Source organism: Ilyonectria robusta, assembly GCF_021365365.1.
Source record: "Ilyonectria robusta strain PMI_751 chromosome Unknown BGZ61scaffold_4, whole genome shotgun sequence".
NCBI lineage: Eukaryota > Fungi > Ascomycota > Sordariomycetes > Hypocreales > Nectriaceae > Ilyonectria > Ilyonectria robusta.
In genome coordinates this window covers 262119-288097 of record NW_025764438.1, presented here as the reverse complement: position 1 = coordinate 288097, position 25979 = coordinate 262119, and the positions used below count along the sequence as shown (strand labels likewise).

At 56.5% G+C, this 25979-nt stretch overlaps 8 protein-coding genes across 8 annotated transcripts; 4 read left to right on the top strand and 4 right to left on the bottom strand.

The window, feature by feature from the left end:
- Nucleotides 1-440: 440 nt before the first annotated feature.
- BGZ61DRAFT_444349 (asparaginase-domain-containing protein) lies at nt 441-2974 on the bottom strand. The gene is made up of 2 exons (XM_046244964.1): nt 2214-2974; nt 441-2049 (listed from the first exon to the last, which is right to left on the bottom strand). Exons 1-2 carry the CDS (start codon nt 2620-2622, stop codon nt 671-673), a joined length of 1788 nt encoding a protein of 595 aa, XP_046108131.1. The 5' UTR covers nt 2623-2974; the 3' UTR covers nt 441-670.
- Nucleotides 2975-4629: 1655 nt separating this feature from the next.
- On the top strand, nt 4630-6797 carry BGZ61DRAFT_157551 (kinase-like domain-containing protein). The gene is made up of 6 exons (XM_046237428.1): nt 4630-4916; nt 5007-5088; nt 5147-5249; nt 5315-5711; nt 5769-5960; nt 6017-6797. The coding sequence occupies exons 1-6, from the start codon at nt 4771-4773 to the stop codon at nt 6711-6713; spliced, it is 1617 nt and encodes a 538-aa protein (XP_046108130.1). The 5' UTR covers nt 4630-4770; the 3' UTR covers nt 6714-6797.
- A 210-nt stretch (nt 6798-7007) lies between these two features.
- Nucleotides 7008-7714, bottom strand: BGZ61DRAFT_528645 (uncharacterized protein; the record flags this gene model as incomplete). The annotated part of the gene is made up of 3 exons (XM_046253288.1): nt 7008-7286; nt 7358-7372; nt 7430-7714. The coding sequence occupies 3 exons, from the start codon at nt 7712-7714 to the stop codon at nt 7008-7010; spliced, it is 579 nt and encodes a 192-aa protein (XP_046108129.1).
- Nucleotides 7715-7875: 161 nt separating this feature from the next.
- On the top strand, nt 7876-8712 carry BGZ61DRAFT_157534 (uncharacterized protein). The gene has a single exon (XM_046237426.1). It carries the CDS (start codon nt 8037-8039, stop codon nt 8514-8516), a length of 480 nt encoding a protein of 159 aa, XP_046108128.1. The 5' UTR covers nt 7876-8036; the 3' UTR covers nt 8517-8712.
- BGZ61DRAFT_157535 (5'-AMP-activated protein kinase beta subunit, interation domain-containing protein) lies at nt 8713-10749 on the top strand. The gene is made up of 3 exons (XM_046237427.1): nt 8713-9672; nt 9895-10465; nt 10523-10749. The coding sequence occupies exons 1-3, from the start codon at nt 8909-8911 to the stop codon at nt 10568-10570; spliced, it is 1383 nt and encodes a 460-aa protein (XP_046108127.1). The 5' UTR covers nt 8713-8908; the 3' UTR covers nt 10571-10749.
- A 179-nt stretch (nt 10750-10928) lies between these two features.
- On the bottom strand, nt 10929-11969 carry BGZ61DRAFT_344581 (glycoprotease family-domain-containing protein; the record flags this gene model as incomplete). Its single annotated transcript, XM_046239713.1, has 1 exon — nt 10929-11969. One exon carries the CDS (start codon nt 11967-11969, stop codon nt 10929-10931), a length of 1041 nt encoding a protein of 346 aa, XP_046108126.1.
- Nucleotides 11970-14073: 2104 nt separating this feature from the next.
- On the bottom strand, nt 14074-15903 carry BGZ61DRAFT_302964 (enhancer of polycomb-like-domain-containing protein; the record flags this gene model as incomplete). The annotated part of the gene is made up of 3 exons (XM_046238703.1): nt 14074-14730; nt 14794-15564; nt 15757-15903. Coding segments are annotated over 3 exons (1575 nt in total), but the record flags the coding sequence as incomplete, so codon positions are not given.
- A 1094-nt stretch (nt 15904-16997) lies between these two features.
- Nucleotides 16998-18324, top strand: BGZ61DRAFT_157412 (calcineurin, beta subunit). The gene is made up of 5 exons (XM_046237424.1): nt 16998-17257; nt 17325-17377; nt 17446-17519; nt 17582-17916; nt 18015-18324. The coding sequence occupies exons 1-5, from the start codon at nt 17206-17208 to the stop codon at nt 18023-18025; spliced, it is 525 nt and encodes a 174-aa protein (XP_046108124.1). The 5' UTR covers nt 16998-17205; the 3' UTR covers nt 18026-18324.
- The last annotated feature ends 7655 nt before the right edge of the window (nt 18325-25979 follow it).

The window sequence follows — 25979 nt, the reverse complement described above, 5'->3', positions numbered from 1 at the left end:
GTTTTGTTACAAGACGAGCACAGGCATTGAACTGGGACGTACGGGGAGAACTACCATGGGTGAGGCCTTTATTTATCTCTTACTTCTGCAAATCACGATGTCAGTTGAGCTGTCCAAGCTTTGGGGCATCATGTAGAAACTGTGACGACAGCTTCATTCGTGTATGATATTTAAGCTAGCGTTGATCATGATGTGCTATCTCATCCTGGTCACTGCATTCACAGTACTACTACGTATCTGGAAACCAAACCTGTCACCAGAATGCAAAATCCTCTCTTAGTCTCCATGATAATTAAATGCGTCTAGTGTAGGGTAGGTTTATCACTGCCGCCGTGTCGACAAACGTACTCTACATTTGACCACAATTCAGTGGGAAGAGAGGATGTCTTCGTCTTTGATGTTAATAAGGGAAGTGAATCACGTGTAAGTGCTGCGAGGAGTGCTCTTATTGTATGATGTTTATTGAACTTTCGGGACCTGGAAACAGGTCAAGCACTTCCATTTTCCACCAGAGACAAACCCGTTGTCTAGGACCATTCGCTAGATATCTCCATGCAACTAAACCAACTCCAAAAATGTTGTCAAATTCATAATCATCCAAAGGCATTCTATCGCTTTTTGTCCTGTTCTGTTCGCTTATATCCTTTTAGCATGCAAAATATACGCCCCATCACATTGGGCTCTCGCGGCCACCAGGCAGACACTCCCTTTCCTCGACGGACAAGTGCGCACCAGCGAGACGGAGAAGCTGGGCGCAAGGCTCTTTGCCGGACTTGACGGCGACGAAGAGGGCAGAGTTGTTTGCCTTGTTGCGCTCGTGGACGCTCGCGCCACGGTGCAGTAGTTCGAGGAGGATCTCGGTGCTGCCGGCGACGGCGGCGAGGTGGACGGCCGTGTTGCCGGCGTAGTCAGACTGCTTGAGCATATGACTGCCCTCGCCTTGCAGCAGCTCCTTGACAAGGGTCAGCTCGCCGTTCTCGATGGCATAGCCCAGGGCGCTGAAGGCCATCTCATCACGCGTCAAGTGGGCGGCGGCGAAGTCGAGGGAGCCGGCAGGGTGAGAGAAGCTCTGGTGGGCGATCTCCGTCATCTCGCCGCGAAGGGAGCGGGAGAGCTGGTCACTGATGTCCTTGGGGGTGAGGCCGGGGAGGGCAAGCAGATAGGAGAGCTTGGTGAGGGCAGCTTCGGCGGTGAGGTCCAGACCGAAGATGACACCGGCACGGCCGAGGAGGGTACCTGGCCCGTATACAGGAGAGACGAAGCCGTTAACACACTGGCTGACGTTCACAACGACGATGCCGCGGGCGACGGCGGCCTTGATGACACGGGTCAGCTGCCCATCGGAGCCGCCAGGGATGTTGCCCATGCCGAAGGTCTCGAGGATGAGGCCGCGCAGGTCGGGCAGGTGAAGGACAGAGTCAATCATCTCGGGCTTGATACCGGGGAAGACGCGCAGACAGGCGACGTGGGTGGTGTCGAGGCCCTTGGAGATGTTGAACTTGGCGATGGTGGTTGGTCGCTGGACGAGGGGCCAGTTGACAGTGATACCGAGGCCATTGACGGTGGCGAGGGGCTCAGCATTGGGGCTGTCAAAAGCCTCGAAGTTTGTGGCGGAGACCTTGGTGCTGCGGTTGCCGCGGTAGAGGCGGTGGTGGAAGAAGAGACAGACCTCGGGGATGACAAAGGTACCGGCGATGATGAGGGATCCGAGGAGGTTGTCAACGCCGTCGGACTGGAGAGAAAAGATGGGGGCCTGGGAACCAGTGAGGATGACGGGCTTGCCGAGGCTGTTCATCATGAAAGAGAGGGCAGAGGCAGTGTAAGCGAGCGAGTCAGTGCCGTGGAGGATGACGAAGCCGTCAAAGAGGTGGTAGTTTTCGTGAACGGCCATGGCCATGGCATCCCAGTCGTGGGCCTCGATGGAGCTGGAATCGAGGAGGGGGTTGAACTCGAGGATGCCATAGCGGACGTGGCGATCGTAGGCGGTAGGCGGTGTACGAAGGGAGTCAATGTGGATGCGCTGTCCATTGCGGTAGGCGGGGAGAGTTACTGTGGTTTGTGTTAGGATGGCGACTTGATTGAGGACGTGTATGTAGTGGTTTAAAGGTGGTAGTGGTGGTGCAGGGGAGGAGTGTCATGATGGATTCATGTCATGATAAGTCAGGCGCATGGGGGTTGTCTTGGCGAACAAACAGTAAGTAGGGTCGAAATACCTTTGGGGCTAAAATCGTTAAACGACGGCCTTGGGGCCATGGCATTTTCGAGGAAATTACTAGTTGGCTGGAGGCCATCGGGGGTTTGTTGCATGCAGATGGTGCCTCCGGTGCCGATGATAAGGACGCGGGACTCGGGATATTTGGTCTCGGCTTCGGTCTGGATGCGGCCAAAGCTATTGCTACTGCGGCTGCCATGGCGGCTACGATTGGCGACACTGGGGCTCACGACACTGCCGTTGTTGACACTGCCATTGTTGAAACCGCCGTTGCTGAACCCGCCGTTGAGGATGCTGCTATTGCTGAACCCGCCGCTGTTGAACCCGCCGTTGTTGAAACTGCCCTGGACGCTGCCATAGACACTGCCGTTGCCATTGGCTTGGGGAGACGGTGGCTGATAATCAGACATCTCGTTCGTCTTGGGCGTGCGTGTTTGCGAGGAACAGGGAAAAGAAAAAAAAGAGGAGAGACGAGGGGGATAAAGATAAGATATTGAGAGATAAGAGAGCCAAGGGCCAGTGAATCTCCTGCAAGAGGCGTGATGACGAGAGTGAGAGCGGGCGCAACCAAGCTGTGCCTGTGTTGGTGGGTGTGTGACGTCGCGATAACGCGATAACAAGGTGCGATAGTGGCGGGGGAGGGGCGTGAAAAGTGTAAAGGCGGCTGGCTAATAAACCAGTGAGATCAACCAAGAGCAGTTGAGAAATCGCTGAGGGATTGGGAATGAGAAGAGAAAGAAGGAGAAAACTGCAACTCAGAAGCCAAAAAAAAAAAAAAAAAAAACCGAGGGAGGCGGCTCCTCTTTAGAAGCGATGCCGGGGATGCGCGAAACCTGAGTGAGAAAACGCAAGAGAGTGATCAAGTGGATCCTTTTGGAGTTTCCGAGGGGTAATAGCAACTCGACGTCGCTTTGAATTGGCGAGTGAGAGAAGATGATGGGATCACACACGCGCAGTAACCCAAGTCACATGGTGCATTCGCGCGGTTAGTGGTTTTTTCCCTGTCTCTTTTCCTTATCTCTTTTTTTTCTTCTTTTTTCTCTCAGCTGGCTTCTCCTCTTTCTGCTCCTTCTTGTGGTGTAATAGCGTAGCATCGAATGTTGTGTTTCCCACCTGGAAAAAAAAAGGTGGCTCTTGTCGCTCTCTTATCCGCGAGTCGAGGGGCTTGGTGTTGTTGACCTAGCCAGCCATGACCCAGCTGACCAGCCCAGCCCGAGGTTTGGACATGGCATGGCCCATGTGACTGGACTGACGGACGGTGTCCGTATGCCGGTAATTGGACGCCGGACCATGCCATTCATTTCGGTAGTTTCGACGTCCCGTTGCGAGGCGTACGACTCTCGTCGCTATTACCCCAGAGAAATACAATCGACCACCTCCGACGGCGGGGGTGGCATGCTACAGCGGTTGGTTGGGCTGGGCCGTTCTCCTTCGCCTCTGGGCGTTCGTCGTGGGCACCGATCTGGGCATGGATGGTCTAGATGATCTGGATGGGTCTCAGGTACACACACCCGGCCAGTGGGACAAGAGAGAAGAATCAGAAGCCGGCGAAGAAGAAAAAAATCCCAGCACTACAGGACGATTCGGGCAATCGGAGGCGTTGACGGGGCCTTCCTCCACTAGAACAAAGTGGAGTTTTCGGCCGCTTTGGACAACAGCGTCATCAACCGGCCACTGACTGGGCCAATGTGTTTTCGGAAGGTGGATTCGTGCTGGGTGCTGGGTGGCCACTGGCGCGAAGGGAAACCACCCAAGCAGAGGCAGAACGCAGAAACGGCAGGCGCGTGCAGGGCGAAGGACAGAACAGCTCCGATTTCCGGGCCGCCCTACGCCGTCAAAACCCGGCCTTTTGTTTGTACAGTACGGGGAAGCTTGCGTCGGTGATTAAGGGTCGCAGAAGTCAGGTTGTCGTGCATATCGGTGGGGTCAGTTATGATGTGATGTGATGCGACACTGTGGGATGCTTCAGTACAAGAGCAGACGGAGAAAGGGGAGCGAGTAGACGGACATCCAAACATGACGTCTTTCACCGTGTTCTGGCTTCCAGGGTCTGGACTCCCATACCAAGCACACGGCATGTCTCATGTGCTCCATGCTCCATGCTCCATGCTCCAGGCTTAGTACAGAACTCTACGTACCTTGCAGGCTTGCAGCGACGTGACCCTGGCCCTGCCCGTGTTGGAAATTCTGCCCGACTTTCGCGCCTCACCGCCTTCGTACGCCTCGCCTATTGTCCTGTAGGTACGTGTGATAGTGTAGATTCACACGACGCCTGACAAAGGCGAACAGTTGTGACGTGCGCAGCCTCAGCTTTCCATCACCCTCATTTCACCCTTCGCCGGATCAGCCCCCGGGCTTGATTTCTACTTCACCCTAATTCCACCACCTTCACTCGATTCTCTCCTTCCGTCACAACCATCGAGAGGCGATGCGAGTCCAAGTCTGCTTTCAAGACGGCCCATCCTTCGCCTGACGCGCCATCCGCTACCTTCCAACCAACCTCTTCAAAACCTCTCCAATCCCGACCCCAGAACCCAGCGCATCACCATCCAGGCGCCATGGAACTACCTACAGATACGCCGCCAGACGGCACCTCGCCGCGAACCTTTGCCCTCAATCACCTGCGACCACGATCCAGCTTCCTGGGCTGCTCGCGCATCTCCGACTATGAGCTGCAGGGCAAGCTGGGCGAGGGAACATTTGGGTATGGCCTCTCCATCCCTGGCCTCTCTTTGCCTGGCCTTGGCACCACTTATCCAACCAATGCTGTCTAACACTGGGCCTTCCCGTATAGTGAGGTTCATCGAGCCCGATCGCGGAAGACCGGCGCCATCGTCGCCCTGAAGAAAATCATCATGCACCACGAAAAGGATGGCGTATGTCATGCTCGAGTCGCCTCCTCCACCCCGACCTCACCTCTCTGACCCGATACAGTTTCCAATCACCGCCCTTCGCGAGATCAAGCTTCTCAAGCTCCTGTCACATAAGAACATCCTTAGGCTTGAGGACATGGCTGTTGAACACCCTTCCAAATCCAGTGAGTTCCCGCCTCCTGTCTACCAGCCTCGCAGCCCGATCATTTGCTCATGCAACTTGCCCCAGCCGATAAGCGCAAGAAACCCATTGTATACATGGCCACGCCGTACATGGACCACGACCTCTCCGGCCTTCTCGACAACCCGTCAGTTCAATTCAAGGAGGCCCAGATCAAATGTTACATGCTGCAGTTACTCGAGGGCCTCCGCTACCTCCACGAGAACCAGATCCTCCACCGCGATATGAAGGCCGCCAACTTGCTCATCAACAACCAAGGTATCCTCCAGATTGCCGATTTTGGTCTGGCCAGACATTACGAGGGACAGACTCCCCAGGCCGGTCAGGCTATGGGCGAAGGTCGTCGAGAGTACACTGGTCTCGTGGTTACGAGATGGTACCGCCCACCCGAGCTGTTGCTACAGCTGCGGCAATACACCCCCGCTATTGACGTATGGGGAGTTGGGTAAGCATTTGAACTACTCGTGCTGCCTTGTTCTTTTCGTCCTAACACTCGAGATAGCTGCGTTTTCGGCGAGATGCTGGTGCGGAAGCCGATCCTGGCTGGCGAGAGCGATAGCCACCAACTGGAAATCATTTGGGATCTGATGGGCTCCCCGACAGAGGAAAATATGCCTAGGTGGAAGTTATTACCAGGCGGTGAGCATTTGACGACGCGACCCCGAACGGGAAACATCCAGAATCGATTCAGAGAGTGAGTTGCCATTCCTTTTCGGTTGGTGGAATCAACATCTAACCCCTACATCTCAGATATGGCTCAGGAGCCATCTCGCTTCTGAAGGAACTGCTGAGATTGGACTGGCGGACCCGAATCAATGCAGTGGACGCCCTGAAGCACCCATACTTTAAGATGCAGCCCCTACCCCTGGAGCCGCATGAGATCCCAATGTACGAGGAAAGTCACGAGCTGGACCGAAGAAAGTTCCACGATCGCAAGGCCGCACTCCCTCCGGCTCCCAAGGGAGGAACAGTGGGAATTGGCCCCGACGCAAATGGTGCCACGGCCGGCTTCAACAGTAACGATCCTTACGGTAACGGACGCAATGGGGCCAATGGTCGGTACCGAAACGGACCTGAAGACCGTCGACCAGCGTGGCAGCGGGAGCGAGGACCACCGCCCTCTCGCCCGCCTCCCGGAGACGACGGTGATTATCGGGATCGAGGGCCTCGGGCACGCGGTGCGCCTGGACCTCGAGGTGGTCCCGAAATTGACACTTACATACCTGCCTACAAGCGGGATGATGGAGCGCCTCGACGAAGGGACGACCGTCCCCCTAGAGACGACCGCCCTCGAGATGATCGTCCCCGGGATGAACGCCGACGTCGCAATAGCAGGGAGGACCGACGGTATGACAGAGACCGCGGAACCATGAGCCGTAGCCGATCGCCTCGACACGAGCGATCGCGAGATCGGGAGAGGCCGGATCGCGATGTATACCGAAGATAGGATGTTCGGTCGCAGCAACACATGACAAGAAGGATTGGAATTGGCGTTACAGAGTGATTAAACAGAACATGCGAACCCGAGTAAAGCGAGAGACACGGCGCAAAGGGATGGAATGAAAGCCAAGACGACTATATTAAAGGGCCAGACAGAGCATTGGCCTGCATGGCATGGAAAGGTGCGACGCGGCGTGGCCCGACGTGGGATTGGGGTATTTCGGGTGTGCTAGAGAAGCTGTAAGACTATGTATTCATACCGAAATATCTATCTTGAGCGGAACAACCACCTTCGTTTACCTTAGTATTCAGAATCATCATCCTCCTCGTGAATAGTCTGCGACAGCAACCCAGCGGCGGGTCTGCGCCGGTGCGAGGGCGAGTCGAGCCATTGCCAGTCGAGCTCCGTAGAAGACGAATCACGGCGGCTTTGAGGGTCTTGAAGGGAGCCCTGCTTGGAGCTGGACCTTTCCGTGGAGGCGTCGTCGTCGTCCTGCATGCCTAATTGGGAGGTGATGAGCGAGGATGAGATGGCGATGACGATGCCGGCGAAAATGCCCACACCTGCTGCTGCACCGAACTAGGAGACAGGGTTAGAGTCGATATTCTGATAATTGATCATCTATGTTGATGGAGATGATGGTTTCTTACAAATGTGTACAACGGCTATACCTAACGCATCAGTGTACCAGTCTTCACATGTTGGAGCATAGACAATCTCACCTCAAGGCTGGCAAAGAAGGAAGCGAGGGCTTGAACGCCGGAAACGCCAAATGATACAATGTAGATGGCGGGAGCGAAGAGCGTGAGAAATATGCTGGTGATGAAACGCAAGGGATAGAGAATGAGGCGGAATGGAAGGGCGAACAAGGATAATAGCTGGGAGAGGCGGAGGGACCAGCGGATGGAGTAGAGGAAAGAGAAGACGGCGGTGAGGGCGTCGAGGAGGAGCGAGAGGATAGAGCTGGAGGAGTGGGAGGCCGAGGTTATCGGGGACGTGTCAGCCATCGTAGCAGCTGGCGATGTTGACGATGATGGTCTCTGTGTTGAGCTGCGGGATGCTAAGGCGGGTTGAATGAGGTCACGACATTGTCGGAGACGGTTTCAAGTTTCAAGAGGGGATTGGAGGAAATTAAAGGCTGGGTTTACAGTGTGTTTGATCCAAGAGACAATCGGTTGGTGTTGCGGATTGAATATGGATACGTTGATGTACGTTGATGTACGTTGATGTACCTGGTACGGAGTAGGTAAGTTAGAGGGAGCTTTATTGTGCTGTGCAAGGGAGCTGTTTGTATAGGTAGCAGGCGGCTCCGTCTCACCCCACTGCGGCATGCCAACCCCAGCCACTGGAAGCCCCTGGAACTTGGAATGGTGGGTGATAGCAGGTACTGGGAGGGGCTGCATGTGTACATGTGTTGATGTGCAGTATTGGTGGCAGACAAGGTCGTCTCAAAGTCGCTCTTTAACTCCCATCACTGCATCTCATTCCAGCCCACCACCTCCTCCCACCTCCCACCATTTCTCTCCGCTCTCCACTCTTCCCCCGCGACAGCGACACCAAAACGGGGTCCAACAAAACCAACCATCGCCAGACCGAACGAACAATCCCGCAAACGCGACGTGGGACAAAGCAGCTCCTCATCACGGCGCAACCCGAAATACGACACACGGCGCTGCGCGAATCGAATCGTCTCGGTCCACACGCAATCGAGCCCGGCGGCCATTTTTTTTCCTTCTCTACTTTGACAGCTCTCCCACGGCTACACAACGCCAGCGTTGTGCGCAGCTGCGTTCGGGGGCGCGCTGCTGATTTAATTGGGGGGCCCTGTTGATGCGATACTGCCGCGGCCCTTGTTGCTGGATGCGAGTGTCGTCATTGTCGCAATAGACAAAAGAGAACCAGCGACTCGGCGGCTTGGAGGATTTCGCCGTGAGCCATACATAAGGTACAGAACGCTGGCTTCGAGTGCTATCGCGATAAGCCGTCCGTCGCTCCTTTCGTCCTCCCGCCTTGAACCTCCCACCTCCACTTCCTCCACCTCCTCCACCTCCACACCACTCCACACTCGGCGCTTGGACATCCGACTCTCAACCTTCAACTCTCAACCTCCCCAACCCGCAACGGCACCGGGGCTTTCCCCCGCTTAGCCAACGACCACCAACGACCGCCAACGACCACAGGGCGCACCTGCAACCGCAATCATGGGCAACAATCCGTCCACCTCGTCCAAGCCCGTGACGCCGACGTCCTCTACGCCGTCGGTGTCGGCTCCGGGCTCGGGCCACGACTCGCCCCGCCAGCACCGTAAGGACGCCCGCAACATCATCCCCGGCCACACCCACCGCTCCGCCGCGCCGCCGGAGCCCTCGCTCGCCCAGGCCCAGGGCTCTACCATCGTCAACCGGCCCAAGAGCCTCCCCACCACCGCCGTCTCGTCCCTCAGCGGCTCCCCCCACAGCAACACCTCGGGCCCCGTCAAGCCCGCCGCCGCCGCCGCCGCCGCCGTCGAGGCCAAGCCCGCCGAGGCCAAGTCCGCGATTCGTGACGAGCCCTCCAAGCCCGTCGCCGTGCCCTTTGAGTCCTCCTCGCTCCGCTCTCACCACTCGGCCCAGGCCGAACTCCCCCTCGTCTCCAACAGCAGCATCACCGACATGTACCTGACTCGCCCCCCGCGATTGCCCCTCCCCATCGAGGAGGAGGTCCACACCCCCGGCTCCCCGATCCTCGCTCCCGAGCAGGAAACAGATCTCCCGGACGTCGAGCACATCGATTCTTCAGACGGCATGACACGCAAGAGCTCCGCCCTTAGCGCAACCACTGTCGACGAGGAGGAGGGCGAGGAGCTGCGCGTCGACAAGACCCGGCCTACGGTCCCGACCAAGCTCGAGTGGCGTCGCGGAGGCGATAAGATCTACGTGACGGGTACAATATTCCAGTGGAATCGAAAGCAGCGTCTCCATCCAGTGTGAGTAGTTCATCTCTTTCTTGTTATTCCATGGTTACCTCCGTCCGAGACATTAAGGCGGCTGCCCGCGTCCTCTGTGCCGCGGTGGCTGCCTTATCTATGCTCAACCGTCTCGGATGCGTGTCACGCTCGGCTCAGCCCGACACGCTGTAACGAGGACCGCGTACATATAGGTACCGCCGTATATCTGGTTTTGGACATGCTGACATGTCCGGGAAACAGAGAGGGCAACCCCGGTTGCTTCGCAGCCACCATCCACATCCTCCCTGGCACTCACCATGTCCGCTTTCTGGTGGACGGTATTATGCAGACGTCTCCGGATCTGCCCACCACGGTCGACTTCGGAAACAACCTCGTCAACTACATCGAAGTCAACCCCGACGACGCCCTGCAGGTCATCCCTCCGCTGCCGGCGCCCAAACCCACCGAGGTCGAGCCCGCGACCCAGACGCAGGAGCATCAGCCTATGCCCCATCAACCCCAGCCGTCCAAGGGCAGGGAAGCGCTTCCCCTCGAGAGTTACCGCCACCCGATCCCAGCGTACCTGGTGGACTTTGACCAGTCCGAGGACTCGGTCGCGTATCAGTATGCCGTCTCAGCCATCGAGAAGTTGCCCAACCCGCCTGGTCTTCCAGGCTTCCTCAGCAAGCCCGTGTTGAACGCCGCGACTTTGATGAAGGACGACAACAGCGTCCTCAACATGCCCAACCATACCATTCTGAACCACCTTGCTACCAGCAGCATCAAGAACAACATCCTCGCTGTCTCCGCGACAACTCGATACAGAAACAAGGTAAGACTTCCGTTGACGCCGGTCTAGAGCAGGATGAGATGACTGACTGGTGAGTAGTATGTTACAACGATCATGTACAAGCCCACCTCGACAGACGAGGGCTAAGAAAAGACTTGACTCGGAGCTAAAGCATTGCTTGCCGAGAAATGGATTGCCTCAGGGCAACGTGGATTTAATGGACCATCTATCTTCGGTTGCTACTTTGGATGTAGGAGTGGAATATATCTGGCATGAATCTTATGAGAGAACGGGGTCGCAGGATAGGGATGGACCCTCAATTGCCATGTTTTTTGTTGCTGTTGGAACCCGAGATATCGGCAGATGATAGATTATGGATGATGAGAGGCGCGCTGGGGATGTCTCTGGGCCCAGTGGCGCCTCGGAAGAATATTTGATGATCAAGATTCACGGCGGATGACACCAATGACACCAATGACACAAGGCAGGAAAGGCAGGCTCGGGATCAGTCTCTCCACTTAATAAAGACCTCATCAGTCCTGAAGCGCTGCGTACATGTGCTCTCCTCGAAGGGCGTGCGGAACCCCGTCTCGTAGGCCAACAAGCCGGCGTGGGCAATCATGATGCCATTGTCGATGCAGAAGCGCTCGTCGGTGGCGTAGACGGAGCCGCCACGCTCGCGGGCCATATGTCCCATCATATCCTGTAAGCGCTCGTTGCAGCCGACACCGCCGACGATGAGGACCTGTGAGCTGCCGACGTGGGCCATTGCGCGCTCGGTGATCTCGACAAGCATGGCGAAGACAGTCTCCTGGAGGGAGAAACACAGATCGGCGGGTGTGAAGTCGGCGCCGGCCTTCATCTGTGCGGCGAGGCCGTCCGCGGAGGCCAGGATGCCTGAAAAAGAGCAGTCCATGCCCTTGACTGTGTATGGGAGGTCGAGTAACTTGGAGCCTTTCTTGGCGAGCTGCTCGATGTTGTAGCCGGGGGCTGGGTCGTTGCTGATCTCGAGGGTGCGGGCGAAGCGGTCGAGGCAGTTCCCCACGGCGATGTCGAGAGTCTCGCCGAAGATGCGGTAGCGCTGCTCGGCGTAGGCGATGACTTGCGAGTTGCCGCCAGAGACGTAGAGCACGACGGGGTTCTCGGCGCCGGTGATGTAGCGGCCCATCTCGATGTGGCCCACGCAGTGGTTGACGCCGACGAGCGGGCGGTCCCACAGCAGCGAAAGCGTGCGCGCGGCCACGGCGACGCTGGTGAGCGGCGCGCCCATGCCCGGCCCGCGCGTGTAGCATACGCAGTCGACTTCGGCGGGCATGATGTTGGCTTCGGCGAGGGCTTCGCGGGCGAGGCGCACAAAGTGGGCGCGGTGGTGCGCGGCCGTGTCCTTGGGCAGGAAGCCGGTGCCGGGCGGCGAGACAAAGGTGTGGCGCAGGTTGGAGAGGATGGTGGTGGCCGTGGGCGTGTGCAGGATGACGCCGATGCCGAGCTTGTTGGCGGAGCCTTCGCAGCCGAGCGCGATGTAGGAGGATTTGTTGGTGAAGGCCATTATGAAGATGGCCGCTGTACGGTTGAGCGCGATGTGCGGATTCGGGGGTGACGCTTGTTGGTGGAGGGCGTTGGCGTGGGTTGGGTATTAAGAGGCCGGAGGATGTAGAAGAGAAAGTGGTGATGTCTGGGTGGTGGAGGGGATGGTGTTGAAAGGGGGCACGACGTCAGCGAAGAGTAAGATATATCGACAGGTCGGTATTGCCTTGACGTATGTTTGAAAGTTATATCGGCAACATGAAGTTTCACAAAAAATGCAACTAATTACTGCAAACAATCCAAAGAGCATTCAGTCTGTACGTAGAATACTCCTGTCTGATGTCGTCGTCGTGGAGGGGGTCTCAAAAAAAAATGAGGGGCGATAAGAAGCGAATGGAGGGGCAACACCACCACATCTTCCAGGGCATCGCTGGGAATGGTGGGGGGGGGCCATTAAAGTGTTGGTGGATTAGCTAATCTATCTTAACCTTTGCGTCACAGTGCCCATCGCACAACATACCTCGCCAATGCTGATGAATATTACCTAGAAATACGGCGATTGCTCGAATTGAGGCGGGAGATGACAGCCCAGACATTCTGATGGACAAAAGTTTGCTCCAATTCTTGCTTCCTGGGCCGCCTCCCATGCGAAACTTGTTTGTGAATGAGGCGTCCGCCAGTGTCCCACAGCGCGAGAGCCCTGAACCCAGAGCCTACTGTACCTAGTTTTTCCAGGGCAGCGGTCCAGGGCCAGCGGTTCAGGGTCTTCAGCGGATCTCTTAGCGACCGAGCCCGCTAGAGACGAGACGGCCGTTGCGGGAGGGCACCCACTCACCCACTCACCCACTGAGCGACGGCCGGGTTTTTAGCGCACCTCCCACTATTTCCAACGCCCATCCGGCGCTGCTGTTGTGCTGCTGCTGCTGCTGCTGACGCTGCCAACGAAATTCAAGGCGCCTGGTTCGCCCGCCACTTTTTCTGCCCGTCTGCCCGCACCACCCACAGCACACCCACAGCACCACTCCCACGCTCGCTTCGGAACAATCCAACCCAAACCCACTCAGCCCGGCTCCTCCTCACTTTCTCCTCCACCACTCGACCTACTAGCAAGCACACTTTTTTTCCTTCTTCCTCTTCAGCCTTGCATCCCGCCGACCTGCTGTCCTGTCCTTGCCGGCAGTAGCTGTATCCGGCCAGTGTGTCATTCGGTGAGTTGCTGTCTCGTTTCTGTTTCTGACCCTGCACAGCCTTGCCGCGCTCGCTTGCTCCGTCCGCCGGGCTAACATGACTTATTGCCTAGGATCTCGAGTCCAAGCTCCTCCCTCCTTCTGACAACACCACCGAACCTTCGACTTCGTCTTCCGCTCCCTCCTATTCAAAAGAGCCGCTTTCCATGGCTGCTCCGTCCTCTCCTCGTCGGCCTCGAGCCTCGCCGATCGCCAAAGTCTACATATACTTCTGCTGGTCCTGAGCCATGCCCGTCGGCTACCAGAGCTCACTCCACCTTCAGCCGGCCCGTCATCACGACCACGTCCACGACCACGTCGCCCTCCGCCGCCGGTGCCTCCACCCACCTTCGCCAACGCATGCGCAGTCACTTCACCGTCATATGGAACACGTTTGTTTCGGTCTGGATTAGACCGGCGTTTGTTTTTCATTTTTCGACCTGGGCCACCAAACGGGCTCTCCACGTCTAAGCCCAAATAACCCCCCTCAGCTCCAAACTCCGCGCAATGCCCTGGTCCACGACTAAATACTATACATCCCGAACCGAGACTAACAAATGACCGCCTTTCCTTCTTCGACCGGTCCACGCCTCGCATATCCACCAGCAATGGGTATAAACACAACAAACGATATCATACAAAGCACACGACTAGGCCAACGCCAACAGTCTTGGGGAGTGAGGGAGCCCATCAGCCCGACACCGACGCTGACGCCGCTTTCGCTTGCGCTGCAGCCTGAGCCTTCATCTGCACATGTGCCTGCGCGATAGCATGGGCTTGGGCATGCGCCGCTGCTTGTGCTTGCGCTGCCGTCGTCACTGCCGTCGCCGTTGCAGCTGGTGGTAATACTCGAGCTCCCCCTTGCGCCGCATTCACGGCTTCTGGTGGAACTGCGGGTCTCCCTCTGAACATATATGGGTTCAACGGGATCGTCGCCCTGAACTTCAGAGCCCGAGTGTCGAACGGATCCACCTCATATACGGGCGGCTCGTCGTCCTCAGAATCGGAGTCGTACCTCCAGCGGTCCGAGTATCCTTCACCCTCCGCCCGGGGTGGGGTCACCATACCCCTCCGGTCGATCCACAGACGGTTTAATCGACCGATGCGGCGGCGGAAGGCAGGCTGGTTGGATTTGGGCGGCTCGCAAGCCGCTCCGGCCGTGAACTGGAAGACGGGGTGGTCCTGCTTGTCGACTGGCTTGTCGACCTGCATGGTGTCAGGTGAGTACTCGTCCACATCCATTTCTGATGACGTCGATGCTGGCGGCGTCATCAAGTACTGAGTTTTGGCCGGCCTGAACTTGAGCTCTGCGCCCTGGTCCTTGACCGGCGATAACGGATCTCGAGTGAGATCGATATGGTTCTGGTTCCACTTGCGGTGGTTCTGAACCTTCATTTCTATATCAAGACGAAGCTCGTTCTCCTTCTCGGCCAGTTTGTCAGCCAGCGAGACGAGGTCGGCTTCCAGCGTTCTGCCATCGGACCTGACAGGCGCCCGCACGTGGGCGCCAGAAGGACGAGGCACAACAGGGGCTTCTGCAACCTTGCGCTTTTGAGGCTGGACAGGGGAGTCAGTACCAAGTGGGATGACTCGATTGTGGGGATGGGTGATATCACATACCTTTTGGTTGATGAGGTCCTCATCCTCGCCCTTGATACCCAGCCTGAGCTTGACATCCTTGAGCCGAGCTCGCTCCTCAAAGACGGCTCGGTCCATGGTGAGCAGCTCTCGCTTCAGCATTTCACGCTCGAAGGACATGAGGACGAGTTGACGACCATCCTCGAGTTCGCGACGCAATTTCTTGAGCGTCTCGGCGATCTTGTTATCCCGAGCACGCGTCTTGCGAGTCTGACGGGCCTCCCGGCGTCTGAAACAGACAAAGGGGTCGGTGTCATCAGTCTCCTGGTGCGTCTCGAACTTGAGGGTTGGGTGCAAGGGCTTGTTGCCAGCAGCCTGTCGGCTCGACTTCCAGTACTCATAGACGGGCTTGGCATGCTGCAGAATGGACGGTGAACCAAGGTGGTTCAGCGCAGGAACCATCATGTCATAGGCGACAACAGTATTGTCTACCGATGCGAATGGAGTCTGCTCCGCCGCGGTGTCCTCAAAGACCTCCATGATGCGCTCAAAGTCATCTTCGGAGAGGGCACCAGCGGCAGGGGGTTTACTATTGTACTCTTTGAGATACTCATCATCTTCCGTGTTCATGTCATAGAGGCATGTGATGCACTCCTCCACCGTCTGCGAGAAGCGGATGTAGGAGGAGGGCTTGTGGAAAGGGACGGCGTAGAGCTCATTGTAGTTGATGTTGCTCTCCGTTGGAGGCGGGACAGGGATCTCTTGGTCATTGCTAGTACCGGCCTCCTTCAGGATGGTCTGGAGATGGTATTCCTACAGCCAATTGGGTTAGTTTTGATACTGTAGGATTGCATGGCGGGGTGCATGGTTGGTGATTGATGGGGTCGACATCATGGTGGAGGGGCACGGTGCACGGTGCTCTGGGGACGACGCCAAGGCATATCACGTGTTTCCGCACGTGATATCGCGATATGTGGCAGGGAAACAAGGCATCAAAACACTCACGTTTTCCTCGGCCTGCTCGACACCGGTTGCGATTTGGTTTTCGGTCGTAAGGGCTTCGTACTCGGACGGGTCGATCTGGTCCTCCCGGAGCACGGGGAGGGTTGTCTTGACGCTGAGCTTCTTGACTCGGACCTTGCGGGACGACATGGTGCAGGGCGGGGGCGGACGGCGAGATGCCAGCGGAAAAACCGCGAAACAAAGCGATCAAATCATAAAACGGAGGGTGTTGAGTCGAAATCGATGGTTTTTGGGATGCAAAACGCCCCGTGGAGGCCCTGTTTCGATGGCAGCGTGGTCGGGCTCGATGGGGTGACGTTGGGGTTTGTTTTGCCGCGAAGATTTTTCGCCTGGGTTTGCAAGGGCGCTGAGGGAGATGAGAAGTGCAGCGTGCCCAAACCGTAAACACAAGAGAGGTCGAGCGAGGCAGCGGGGGATGACCGTGCTGGGGCAAAGTCACTCGCCTGCAGAATCTTGCGGGCGAGGTACCGACGGCGCTCGGACCACTGTCTCCTTTTTTTCTTCTGGGGGGGGGCTGATTCCCTTTAGGCGGCCAGAATCTTGGTTTGCCCAGTGGGAAAACGTGAGCCAGGCGCACCGTTAGGCAGCCCCCTGCCCCGCGCGCACGACTCAGTGAGCGCGCTGTAGCACCGTAGCACACCTAATCAGGCCTAACCCACGCTGCCACCCAGCACTGTCACTGGACGCTCAGCAGGCTTTTGGCGGGGATTCAATGACGCTTCCAGTTAGCAACTAGCGCCATCACACTCGACAGGCTTTCTGTCAGCGCCTAGGCAACCACGTAACAGACGGTGCGTCCGGACCGTAATCCTCCGGCTCGTTAAAACGCCGGTTCTGGTTGCAGCTCTGAGTGGTGATGCGAACTTCGACATGGCATGATGCTGCATCGGGCACAGCCACACCGAAAGCCTGTTCGTGCCTGCAGCTGCGATATTCCCTCAAACAGGAAATATGGTTAGGTAGTCTGGGGAAGGTTGCGACTGCAATGCAAAAGCGTATATAGTATGCATACATCCTCAAAGCTTGGTTGAAGTGAACGATGCTCCGTTTCCAACCACGTTCACGCACTCCGTTTACGTCAAATATACCCCGTTACCGTATTACACGGCTCCAATGGCCCGTGCGCGCCACTCCGGTGGCCGACCACTCCGTTTCGTCATCTGCCGCCTCCGTTATTAAGTTACCCCTCGGCCAATACGGTTTCCCCTTTGACGCTCGCTTCATACCGCAGTCCATCAGGCGGAACGGGCTCGACGAAATTCAGCCTTATCACGACTTCACTCACACAACCACGACCCCACGAACCACCGAACCCCCCGAACCCACCCTCGCTCTCCGCCGCCGCGATCTTTGCGGAGCCCTCACGAAGGACCGCCCTCCGTCCCGAACACACCAGCTCCACCGCATCCTCCCCGCCCGTAATCCGCCACGATGGGCAACACTACCAGCGCAGTCCTGGACAACATTGTCCAGGGGTCCAACTGTGAGCACATGCCCGCCCTAACCTGACCGTGATGGAGCTTTTAGGACCCCGCGCTGAGACGTCGCAGTCGACCGAGAGGAAGTCGACCGCTTGCGAAAGCGGTTCATGAAGCTGGACAAGGTGCGCGCCGCCCCCCTTCGCCGAGACGAGGATGGGCCATGGATGGGACAGTGCTGACCGATCATTAGGACAACTCCGGCGCGATTGAGCGTGATGAGTTCCTCAGTCTCCCCCAGATCTCCTCCAACCCCCTCGCCACACGGTACGCTGCGTCCCCGTCCACGTGCCCTCCCCGTGGAACTTGAGCTGACAAGCACCACCCAGAATGATTGCCATCTTCGATGAGGACGGCGGTGGTGACGTCGACTTCCAGGAGTTCGTGACGGGCCTGAGCGCCTTCAGCAGCAAAGGCAACAAGGAGCAGAAGCTCCAGTTCGCCTTCAAGGTCTACGACATCGACCGCGACGGCTACATCAGCAACGGCGAGCTCTTCATCGTCCTCAAGATGATGGTCGGCAGCAACCTGAAGGACCAGCAGCTCCAGCAGATCGTCGACAAGACCATCATGGAGGCCGACCTCGATAAGGATGGCAAGATCAGCTTCGAGGAGTTTACCAAGATGGTCGAGAACACCGATGTCAGCATGAGCATGACGCTTGGTGAGTTCTGCTTAACGTCCCGCAGACGGCGAAGCTGTAGCCCTTGCGGCTCTGTGCGTCTAGATGAGGGGATGTTTGCTGACCGACTTCATCTACAGACCAGTTCTAATCATAGACAAAAATGCTTCACGGGATGGGGAGTCGAGGATAGGAATGGCGGCATGCGAGGCCACGCATTGTTGACAAGAAGGACAGACTGGTGTGCGGAACACCTAGCGAATTTTAGCAGCATCATGATCATGAATTCACGCATTCGGCATACGACATTTTGCCTTCGCAACATCGTCCCCGGTCTGGTTATGGTTCTAAACTCCGGGTGATACATTAGATGAGGACCTGGATGTGGTCAATGGGTGTGGATGATGGCGTGGACGTGGGCATGGGCGTCGAATATTGACCATCAAGGCTCTATTGATGAAATGAATAAGAGGGTTCATTGATACCTCAACAGTCAGCTGGAGAACTCAGAACCCTTGGTGCTGTCTTCTGTGCTTCCTCATTCACCGGGGATGCCATCAGCTGCTTCAATAGCTGACTCTCCGATATTCATCAACAGTGGCGAGTACCCCAACACATTGAATACATGATGACCTGGCCAGTCGAGTTCGGTTGGGTGTCTCAGTCCAGCCCAGAGCTTATCACTCAACCTAGCCAACTCTGATGTGATTGACGCCCGCGGTATGGCTTCAGGAAAAGCCTTCCAACGATGTCGCAAGTACCTCGACACCTTACGGTGGACGCTCCCTTCCGACTGAGGTACCCCACAGCCACTCTTCCTCAGCTATCACCATCCAACACTTTCCGCGGCAGGCAGACATCAAGTGTAGCCAACGCCACCCGAGGAACGCCACCGCACACCTCGTCCGCGTGACAGCTGTCAAGATGGATAAGCCCGTGGGGGTGGGAGTCCCGACCGCTCGGGACCAGGCTACAAGCATCTGCCGTCGATCGGGTCTCACTGCTCCCGGCTGATCGTCATTATCGGGCGCTGCTAAACCATTTCCATCTACCGACGCATGAGATGCTGCAGTGCGTGTGGCTTCCCGCCGCAGGATCTACAAGGAACCGTATGATTCCAAGTCATGTCTTCCCTGCCGGTGGCGTACCACTGATCTAGACAGCTCCATGGCTTCGGGCGTACTCTTGAGACCCTGTTTTTACATGTCCCGCCCTAAGGCACATACCCGGAGGCCACAATGTTCGGTTGCGCGTTAAGCGCCGTCCCACCAGGTACACAGTGGTCGCACGGAGTGGCAGCGGCGTAGCTGAGACATTGGACAGTCCAAGAATCACAAACTCGAGAGGAGTGGGAGGGGGTGTCATGTCTCGGCCATGAAGAAATCCCCCTGTAAGTACCGCCACGCTGGGTTTGCGCGACACACATGCCAACTTCAACTCGCATAAGTAATCTAGTTGAGTAATCGGGAAACTTTGACCGCATGATTGCGAGGCCGCCAGGCTATCCTACTAAGGGAAAGCTGTCGCAACGAGGCGCGTGGGGGACGAGGCAAGGGCATTTGCAAGAAAAGCAAACACCCAAGCACCTAAGGAACGAGGCGACATGGGGAGGGCGTGTTTTCTCAACGTACCGGAAGATTGGAATCATCAACTACTGAAATTTCTGACCGTCATTATCTTCAGCCTCGCCAGTGTGGTCTTGAATGTCACCGGATAGTCACCCTTCGGAAGCCTGCAGTCGGATTTCCGGGCTTCGGCGCCGCTCCAGTCTGCCCCAGTGCGGAGCCTTCCCCACAGTGTCGAACCGGGACCGGGAGGCTGCGCCGCCCGCGCCCCGGGAGTGATGAGGTTGGCGGGTTCCCAATAGTCTGGGCAGGCGTTTCCATCTCCACCCAATGGGAAGCACTCACGAGTCAGTTTGAGATCCCTCGGCTTGTTTCGGGTCCGAATGATCCCCTGCAATGGCGCCGAGGGATCGATTGGACTGGGTGACATTGCGTGAGTGAGAAATACTCCATCAAACAAGACATACAAGACGGGGCTGCAGGAAGACTAAGCGACGCCGTGGGGGATCGAGACTCTGAGGCGTTGTCACACAGCAAACTCCCAGGCTGGCAACGTCACAGCCCGGGATAACAAGGGGGGATGGAGTTTGGCATAGCTCGTAGACTATTGGTAGAGCTGGTTCCAGGAATGTGATCCAGTCGCCGGCGATGCTGTTGATGTGCAAGCGGGTGGCTTGCACGGGTGACACATCACAACCCGCGAGACAGGGCGAGCGATTGACAGGGTTGCCTCCCAGGATTTGAGGGAGGCGTAGGAAACAAAGCAAAAAGTCCAGATTTTGCAAGGCGAGATTCCTGCAAGTCGTAGATTGCTTCATTTTGTGACTGCCGAATGCTACTGTGCGAAGCATGCCTCGGAAAATTACATGTTTCGGCGATAATCCGTTCTTGGTACTTGGGTCCTGCCTGGCGATCTTCCAACTGGCACCAGTATTTCTAGGGTGTGGCCGTAGTTGGGATGTGACCTGTCATATTTGGATCCCTCGAGATGCTGTTTTCGCTTGCCCGGCAGGCTGGGACCGGCGGGTCGGCCGAATTCAGGCAAGGGTAAGAGATAGTCTGATTGCGGAAGGCTACCTCCCGAGATCTACGGGACGCTGTCGACGGCGTGTGTCTCTGGCGTGTCTGGCCGATTTTGCGTGTAAGTCAAGCTATCAGCGGCGCTGGATCAGCTACCGGAAATCAGAGACACAACAAATACTTCCAGCCACAGCGGCAAAAACCGGACTGACCTCTGCATCTTAGACGTGAAGTATGGTAAACTGCCGAAGCAAAAGGGGAATGAGGGGGGAAAGCATTCGCCAACGCCCAGGCATGTCGAATCCCTCATTGGTTACCGGCATCCGCTCTGCCGGGACTCTGAGGAGACGGGTCCGCGCACTACTGCTGCAGGCCATCCCACTGGCGCCGTGCGAGGGGACCAAGTCAGCCATGGTGGCGGTAGATTTGCTTCTGCCTCCTCTGGCTTGTCCTTATTCTGGTTGACGCTGTTGGCGAACCGTGACGACGGGGACACGCCAGAAGTGAGGCTGAGGCCTCATGATCCAATGACAGGGGCATTGACTTGGTGGAGTGGACTTGGGTTGTGTAGAGTTCTGTGTAAACGAGCGCAAGCGAGGGTGGAGAGCAGGGAGGTCAGCAGCAAGTCGCAGAGACAAGAACCGGAAAAGAGAATTCGAGGCTTGGAAAAAGCAAGACAAATTAGGAGTCTAGACACAGACAGATGCCACCATCTCCAGCTTGACCAGGGGGAAACGGGAAGCCGGGACCAGGGCCAGAACCCCCTTAGCCAGGGTCGACTCAGCAAGGCGGTGGATGGTTGGCCGAGATTGATGCCCGATGAGATGTATGTACATCGATTGACGGCGATCGGCAGCATCAGGCTGACCGTATCGCCGAGCCCACGATCCCATAATGGCGTAGGGCGTGACCTTCGTCGCCTTAGGCACCACTAGGCCCTCTTTTGCCATCGTCGTCATGATCCGGCGGTGCAGCGACGGAAAGAGAGCAATACGATTTGCCATGGCCATCAGCCGCACTTGCGCAGCGTCGCATCAGCGAGTTGCAACGTGATCGGCGGCGCACGATCGCCCACCCCCTCCCTCGATCCTCCGGGGTCGTTAGCCGGCGGTTGTGATTGGCATAGTTCGTTTCGTGGTTGGGCAGGGCGACAGAAACTGAGTCCGGACCCGTCGGGTTGAATTGGTGTTGCTGATTGAAAGAGGTGGAGGAGGTGGTGGTTGTTCCGGTTAGGCTTGTAGCCGCCAGGGTATCAACAGTGGCGAGTGGGGGCGTGACGGATGGGTTGAAAGATAGTCCGTGTCCTAAAATCAAGGAAGCATGGGTTACACACCGAAAGAAGTCGTATGAGGAACAGGCGTGGTGGGAGCAACGAGGAAAAAGCAGGGAGAGAGCAGATTTTTCAGTGATGTTGTTGATGCCAAGTCGGGAAGACGGGGCTTGGTTGGGTATGCATCCGGGCCTTTGTGCGATCCTTCCTTCCTTCCTCTGTTGTGTCGTCGTGCATGGAAACAACCCCAAGCGGAGGAAAGTCGGTAAGACCTAATCCAAGCGCGCCTTCCTTGCAAATGAACGGTCATTTTCCCAGTGGCACTGTACATCTGAACATCCCTACTACTTACCAACCTTAGCAAGGAACCCAACTGGGTGCCTTAGTTTCAAAGTCTGGGATACTCAAGTGAGGCGGCGGCACAGTTGGCCAAGGTGATGCAGATAGGTACCTAGGTAGGTAGGTACGAAGTAGGTAGGTACCAACGTAGGTTGTCAGGTAGGAGGTAAGTTAGGTAAGGTAGGTAGTTAATCAACCTTCCCGTCAACCTCCGCCACAGCCGAGATTGTCGACGGCAACCAGACCAGGCCCTTTCGTCCAGCCCAACTGCCGAAACCAACCAACTCGACTTGCGCTCCTCGCTCTCTCAACGTACTACGTAGTATGTATGTACTGTGTATTTCCCGCAGGATCGTGCACGCGCGTGTCCCCATAACCCACCTTCTCTATCTCGGTCTCGCTGAGCCCGGCTTTGCTGCGGCCGCCCTGCACAACAGCCTACAGCCAAGCAATGTGAATCCCCCCCAGCCATCCAAACCCTTGACACCGGGCAACCCAAAACAACCCTCCGCTTCCCTTCCCCGAGACCCCTGCTGGGCTCTCTCATCGGTGACAGGGGGCTGACGCGATACATGTACGACTGTGTAATCGTAATCGAGAGGGGCTGAGAATGCGCAGGTAAGAGTGGGGTTTTGAAAGAGAAAAAAAAGCACACAGTCATGGGAAATCCCCCGAAAAGAGACGGATGAGAAGGGAAATGGCCTGGGCAATCTACTTCCTACGTGGAGCACATGGGCCGGAGTCTCGGGTTTCTTGACGTGTTGTGCATAGGACTGTGCTCTGTCATCAAGCATCAAGCATCAAGTATCATACTCTGCAATTATCTGAGCTTTCGGACGTGAGAATGCGCTTCCGGAATGCGGGTGCTCCGGGGCGCGTCCGTTCGTCCCCTGGTCCCCTGCCATGATGATTATGATCATGGCTGCTTGAGCGTGTATCCCTGTTTTTATCCGTGTGCTTCCGCGTCGTATGTCCTCTATCTGTAAGCCTGTGATTGTGGTGTGTGTCCGTGTGTTACTGCATGCGCCGTCTTCCATTCAGCTTCCATTCTCTGCTGACTCCCCACAGTTGCAGCGCCCGGTAATAAAACGAAAAAGGTACCTGCATGAGTTGCAGCATACTACGTAGTAGTACGTAAATGCCGTTGCGCGTTTGATTACCCGACGCGGTACTTGTTGCTACGACCCTAGGGGTCAGCGGCCCGCGGCCTATTTCGCAGGCCTTCTCACGGCCGCAGTGGTGGCCTCCTCAACCCTCCCCGGAGTGGCGGTCGCATTTGTATTTGGCCGAGATATGTACCGTCGCACTGTTGACAAACTAAGCTTTTTTGTTTCGCAGGATGAGGCGGACTGAGTTGAAGAGAAATGGGGAACCTGGACGCCGCGACTTCTTGTCTGTGCCTTGACGACACTAGAGACTAGGCTCTCCACTAGTTGCAACGGCCTTGGCTCAGAGGCTCAGACTAAGGACGATTGGGGAGCTAACCCCCATGTAGGAAAAGCCTGCTCAGAACTGGGAGAACGGAGACGGGAATTGCTACTATTCTTGTGCGCCCTGCCCAACCTTTTACACGCTGACCTAGTGAGTTTCCGCTTCCTTGCCCATCCCTCCGGGCCTCCTCTCCGCCCTCCGGCCTCCACTCCGCCAGCGCCAGCCTCCCCGCCCTTACTTCTTGCGATAACTTTTGGGGTCTCCGAGCTTCCTCTTCCCCTTGTCACCATGTCTCACGGGGCTCTAACTTCGGTAGCCAAAGCTGGAGGTGGCGGGACGGGAATCTTCGGGATAAAGGGAGTCAAAACAAAAGTATATCGGACAAGTCAACAAGCACGTGGGTGTGAGCGAATGACAAGAATGGCGCACCATTGGAAACTACTCGGTAGCAAAAGGTATACAGAGATAGACAGGGAAACTTGATTTCCAGTGTCTGTTTGGGCTCAAAATCTATGTCTATGCCCAATGTCCCCCCATTTCTTTCAACTTACACCCACCCACTAACACCGACAACCCCAAGCCGAAAGACCTCCAGGCCCATCCCAATATTCTCGGTCCAACACGCCGAGCTACCCCTCCCAGTCCTCGCAACCCAAGCCAAGCACCACAAGGGTCCTTCACAGTGTCATGCTAAAGGCAAAATAAAAAGAAACGAAAAAAGTACCTGTACTTTGGCTCCCCTTGAACCCCCCCCCCTTCTCTCCCCTAAGAGACACCCCCCTCTAACACCAGAGCTGAGCCCACAGCACCAACCCCCCTTTCCGAGCATGCAGTAGCTGCGACGTCTGTAGGTTCCGCACTTGCGGTCAAGAAAAGGACACTCGGAGAATCGAAGGGCAAGGGGGGGGGGGGGGGGGGGTCGAGAACGAAAAAGAGTGGGCTGGGGCCGCGCCCCATCGGACGCGGAGACGGCAAGGCGCGTTCGCAAGAGATTCCCTCACCTTCTCACGGATAGAACTCCATCCGTCAATGGGGGAATGGGAATGCAGATGTGGATGTGGATGTCGGTGCGTTGGCCGACACGCGGTAGCGTGCCCTTCTCCTCCAGAATCCTCTCGTCCCTTGTTCCCTGCTCGCCCTTGGTTGCGTTTTTCCCAGGTTCCAGGTTCCATGGTCGCCCGGAACCAACGATTTGCTGTCCTTTCTCATCGTTGCGCGCGCTAGAACTAGGCAGAGTAACTGTGTACTGTCTACTGTACTGTTCACGATTTAGTGTGATCCAGCGGCGTGATAGGAGTTGGGCACAAATTGGTCAACACGCCATCACCAAGTTCTCCATCGTTAGTCTAGTGGGAACCCCCAAACATGACTGTACCAGTAGTTCTCTCGTCCTGTGTGCTTCGTCGTCGTCGGCGTCTAGCCCGGCCAGCACGACCTCCGCCAATCAATCCACCCTGAAGTCAAGTAAAGGTAGTGATAACAATAATTCTTATTCGTACATGGGTATTAGTCCCAATCCTCCATGTATCTCGTCACAAATGTCCCATAGTGTGTCTTGACAAAACGCCTCATCCAGGTTCGTTCCCAGAGCACTGCCAGGCCCGTGAGGGCTTCCTGTCCTCGCCCCCAATATCCGCCTCAGCCCGCTCTGATCCATCTAGGCCCTGTAGATAATACAACAAGCAAAGTCTATACCAAGAGATGGAAAAACAAACCCCACTCCACTCCGACCGATTTGCGTCCCACGCGGTCAGAGTACGACGCAAAGTCAACGCCTTGTCTGTAAAACATTACCCGCACGCCCATTCCGCTGCCGCCAGATGCCCTTTTCCGTCCGCTCCCGATCCTCCAACCCGATCGTGTTTCAATGTCCCTAGCCGTTCCCCGGTAACCTCCGCCCTGCCGTCGTGATCGGTGTGCTGTATACATGTGTCCCTAGTAAAGTGCCAAGAGAGCCCAGCTAGAACCATTCAAGGAAATCGTGAACCCGGAGATGGGGGTACCATACATGACATCCGCCAAGGGCTCTTTGCTTTTCTTGCCACCATATCGACGGGAGACCCAGCGATAGGAGAAACAAAAAACAATGAGCAGAAAAGACGGGGAAAACAAAACAAAAACAAGATGCAATAAGCAAAAAACAAAGTAGTCACCATTTCAAACTCCATCTCATCCCTGTTGCCTGCCATCCGGTCCGGCCGCTAAGCGCAACAAGGGGGAGGAACATTTTTGCGTAAACATAAAATAAAAAAATAAAAAGAAAAAGAAAAAAGGAGTCACGAGGCTGTTAGCTAGAAGCGCAGTGGCGCATTTTCAGCCGCTGTCTCCCCGCCCGCCCTCGCAGCCCTAGTGTCCAGGAATTAAACAGCTTCGCTTCGAGGGGTCTCCGTGGCGCTCGAGGGGTTGAATGAGACACGCATGCGGCGGGTCGTCCTGGTTTTCGGGGCCTCCAGATCGAGGGTTACTGGCGTCCTGTGGCT